Source organism: Arachis ipaensis, chromosome B07 (assembly GCF_000816755.2).
Source record: "Arachis ipaensis cultivar K30076 chromosome B07, Araip1.1, whole genome shotgun sequence".
Classification (NCBI taxonomy): Eukaryota; Viridiplantae; Streptophyta; class Magnoliopsida; order Fabales; family Fabaceae; genus Arachis; species Arachis ipaensis.
The window spans coordinates 125,910,434-125,914,771 of record NC_029791.2 but is presented as its reverse complement, the minus strand read 5'-3'; the positions used below and the strand labels follow the sequence as shown (position 1 = coordinate 125,914,771).

The 4,338-nt window shown below is 34.6% G+C and overlaps 1 protein-coding gene across 1 annotated transcript; it reads left to right on the top strand.

The window, feature by feature from the left end:
- LOC107607964 lies at window positions 614-3,332 on the top strand. The gene is made up of 3 exons (XM_016309855.2): window positions 614-1,747; window positions 2,003-2,820; window positions 3,150-3,332. The coding sequence occupies exons 1-3, from the start codon at window positions 711-713 to the stop codon at window positions 3,266-3,268; spliced, it is 1,974 nt and encodes a 657-aa protein (XP_016165341.1). The 5' UTR covers window positions 614-710; the 3' UTR covers window positions 3,269-3,332.

Genomic DNA, 4,338 nt, shown 5'->3' with positions numbered 1-4,338 from the left:
CTTAGTTACTTCTCTTCTCAATTCATTATTACATCTTGTACTGTTGTGTGGGCTAAAGGGTAGGTGGAATCCCATGATATAGTTTCAGTTTAACTGCATTTTCTACACTTTTTACCTTAAACAAGGGCTTTATAGCACTAGCACTAGAGTTGTTGACAAATGAACCTCTAGAAATGCATAGAAAAATAGAAAGTTTTGTTGCAGAATAAGTCTACAATGTGTGCAATATTATATCCTAGTCTTGAAATTTTGTTGCTTACCTGATCTTTTTGTCCCCTATGAATAATGAAGACTTGAATATTCGTTTGAAGAATAATTTACTTTCTTCAACATTACGTCAATTATTAAAAGAAGGGTATCAAATAGTAATGATGACATGCCAAAAATCATTATGAATGAGTATCAGTAAAATTTTCTCAACATAAAAACTGAATTATCCGATGAGGAGTGATAGGACCAGCAACTTTTGTGATTTGTAGTCATTAAGTAGTCATCAATAATGTTTTTAATGGTGTGAGATTTCATCTAATGTCGTGAAATTACTCACTTTTCTTTACTGGTTATATACTGGCTAGAATTTAATAAATTGCTGCGAGTAGACTTTTTTTTATTCGATTATGAAAGCCTTCCATTTATGCGCCACTAGTGTAATATTCCTTTTCTTCCATCAACTTTCAAAACCATAATCTTACTAGTCAAAGAAAATCCCCATGAAGAAAAAAAGAGTGGTACTTGTAACCAAAACTCCTTACAACACCAGTGAGGAGTCTCACCAAGACCAAGAAGTTTGCCTCAAGCATTGTTGTTTCTTTTGCAGCATGAGAGAAGCAGATGCATCTCTTAGAAGAGTTGGAATCTCCAACTGCTTCAAAGAAATGCCTCTATGTGAGGATAAAGAAGATTATGATCAATATGTGTTGGTGCTGAGTGAACTATGGCACATTGCCATGACTCAATCCAACGACCCTGAGTTCCCTTCCCTTGGCATATTCAAGTGCATGGCTAACCTAATCAACAAAGCTATAAACAACAAAACCTGGCTTCTCACAAATCAAAACATATACATACCCTACTATGCTGCTCATATCATTGGATCTTACACCATGAACAAGGAAGAGTTTGCACAAATAGCTGTGCAATCAGGTGTTATACCTCCATTGTTAGAGCTTCTGAGGGGGAAAATCAGTTGGGTTGAACAAAGGGTTGCGGTTCGAGCATTAGGGCACTTGGCCAGTTATGAAAGCACATTCGATTCGGTATCGGAGTATGAACAAGAAGTGGTGAAAGTGACATTGAATCTAGCATGTACTTGCTTGGAAGTGGTGTATTCTGAGTTTGTAGGAGTGAAGAAGAAGAAGAGGGTAGAGTACCACAGGAACTTGCTTACAAGAGGTGTTGGTGATTTGGAGATGGAGAACCGAAAAGCTGAGGAATGGGGTAGCCAACTTCAGTGTTGGTGTATTCATCTTCTCAACTGTTTTGCTTTCAAAGAAAGATGTCTGAATCTGATTTGTCAGAAGGAGTTCTTGAAGCAACTTTGCCACATGTGGGGTGGGTTGGTGAATCACACGTCACCAGGTGGTGTTGGACTCCTTCGAATCCTGTGTTACAGTAAATTTGGAAGGAAAATCATTGCTGAGATCCCAAAAGTAATCATCAATCTCGGTAACATTTCAAGATCTTCGGATGATTGGCAGTATATGGCGATTGATTGTCTTTTACTTCTTCTCAAGGACTCAGATACAAGGTATCACACTGTATTAATTAATGAATGCTAAATAAGACAAGTTATGACTATTTTTTGCTGATTTTCTTTGGTTACCAAACATTTTCGGTTTTATATATTCATATTTGTATTTGTACTATTAGAAACAAGAGACTAAACAAGAGAAAATATTTGTGTATTCTATTAAGTGTATTCAAATTGTCTCCTACAATAAATATTCAGATATACTAAATAATACTAATTCATCCTAATTATATTTTTACATGTATAATCTAGGTTCAAGGTTATTGATCTTGCTGCTTCGTACCTTGTTGATTTGGTTGAACTTAAAAGCCTTGGAGATAAATCAAACGTGGGTGAAACCATCACAAAAGTGCTGCTACTTGAGGAACATAAATTCAACAACAACAGGGACTTGCAACAAGTGCTGAATTTGAAGGTGTATAGGAGGAAGAAAGAGAAGGCGTTGTGGGAAGAGAAATTAGAGGAAAGAAGGGTTTTGGTTGGTTTGATAAAGCAAGAAGCGAATCACATGTTGAGGTTGGGAAAAGTAGAAGAAGCTTTGGTGAAGTACAATGAAGCACTTGAAGTTTGTCCATTGAAGTTGAGAAAGGAGAGAATGGTGCTTTATAGTAACAAAGCACAGTGCAATCTTGTGCTTAAGAATCCAGAAAGTGCAATCAGTGATTCAACGAGAGCGCTTTGCCTTTCGAACCCAGCGAACACGCACAGGAAAAGCCTCTGGAGAAGGTCACAGGCTTATGACATGAAAGGCATGGCGAGGGAGAGCCTTTTGGACTGCATAATGTTCATGAACAGTTGCATCATCAAGTTAAATAATAATGGCGATGATGATGATGATTGCAACAACAAGAAGCAGCACCAGCACCAGCAGCGGAGTCTCAAGATTCCTTACCACGCAGCGCGCATGATCTGCAAACACATGGATGCCACGTGGCTCTTTGCTGCTGCACGCTCGTCAAGGCTAATAAGAGTGATGGAAAAGAAAAAAAATCATCACTCTAATCATGAAAATGAAGCCAACAACTGTGAACTGAACTTCCATGATCGTAACAGTGGTGGTCTCATGCCTGGTAATAATTAATTAATTTAAATAATTTGAATAATTTGACTAAATTTGAGATTAGTTAAATAATTTAAATAATTTGACTAAATTTTCATATAACAACTCTACGTTATTAATTTTACGTAAAGTTGACTGTACCTGAGTTTTTACCTTATTTTTATATACATATAACTCTTTCATTTGTTAATTTGATTGTAATTTACTTTTTAGTTTCAAAATAATTATTGTAAATTTGATAAAATAATATAATATATATATTATATTAATTATAACAGGAGCTAATATTCTTCCAATTACTTTTGAATGTTACTAATAGTCTAATAATAACTTTTTCAGGGTTGTCCACCATTAATGAAGAACCTTTTGCGGCAAAAGAAGTGAGTAGGAGAAAGGTGCAGAGGGCACGGAGGAGAATTAAAAAAGCTAACATTGCAGCAGCTCGGCCAATAATGTAGTTGATAATGGCTTGTTAATCTTGTGCCTCTTCTCAGGTTTTGACCACCAAAGTTACAAATATATGAATCCTTTTATGTGTATTCTGTCAGGGAAAAGTCTAGGGCTAGCAGTTTTATTGAATTTTGGCCAACATATAACCAGCAGAGAAATGTGAGCTATTGGATGAAATCTCATACCAATCTCACACCATTAAATCATTATTGATGGCTATATGATGGCTACTAATCACAAAAGTTGCTAGCCCCTAGCATTGCTCTTCTGTCAGTGACGGAAGGTTTATGAGATGAAAAAATACAGCTAGACAACGAAAATATTAAACATTGTGAACAATAGACATATTAGATGTTCATTTCATTAGATGTGCAGATGGTTATTCTAATATTAATATTTAGTTGAATAATTTAAAAATGTAGTGTATTTTTATTTGATTGATATTTATTTATGTTATTTAAAAAAGTCATTGATTATCTAGATTGATCAGCTAAGTACTAATGTAGTTTACATGTTTAAAATGGCAAACGAAGATAAAAAAAATCAAACACTAATATCTCAAATCATTTAAAAAAAATTTAGCTTAATGAAATAAAAATTTAGAGACTAATTTAATAATTAAATTTTTTTAGGAGTGATTTATGGTATTACTTAAAGTCAAATTTATAAAAGAATTGACCCATGAACTCGCAGGAAATTGATGAAGGCAGGACCACATATCCATTTTCGTATAATATATACTATAAACACTATACATCTTTGTTGCTCATGGTTGTGATTAAATATAAGAAGGCAACATTTGCTGCACAAACAAAGGGTTTATGCGTATGCCTATCAGATGTACACCGCAAATTAAATTAAAACTTAGGAAAACGGGGTTACAACCTTGAAGATATATACAGCGAAGAAACAAACGGGAGTTTGTGAAATGACTTTGAGTATTCATGCTTGGATTTGTTGGACGCCAGAGTGGCTTTCATTTTGCCATTTGTAACCACCAATTGTTAAATGTGAACTAGTGTATATGAAGTTTTTTTATTGAAAAAATTAAACAAAAAATATATATAATAATTTTCAC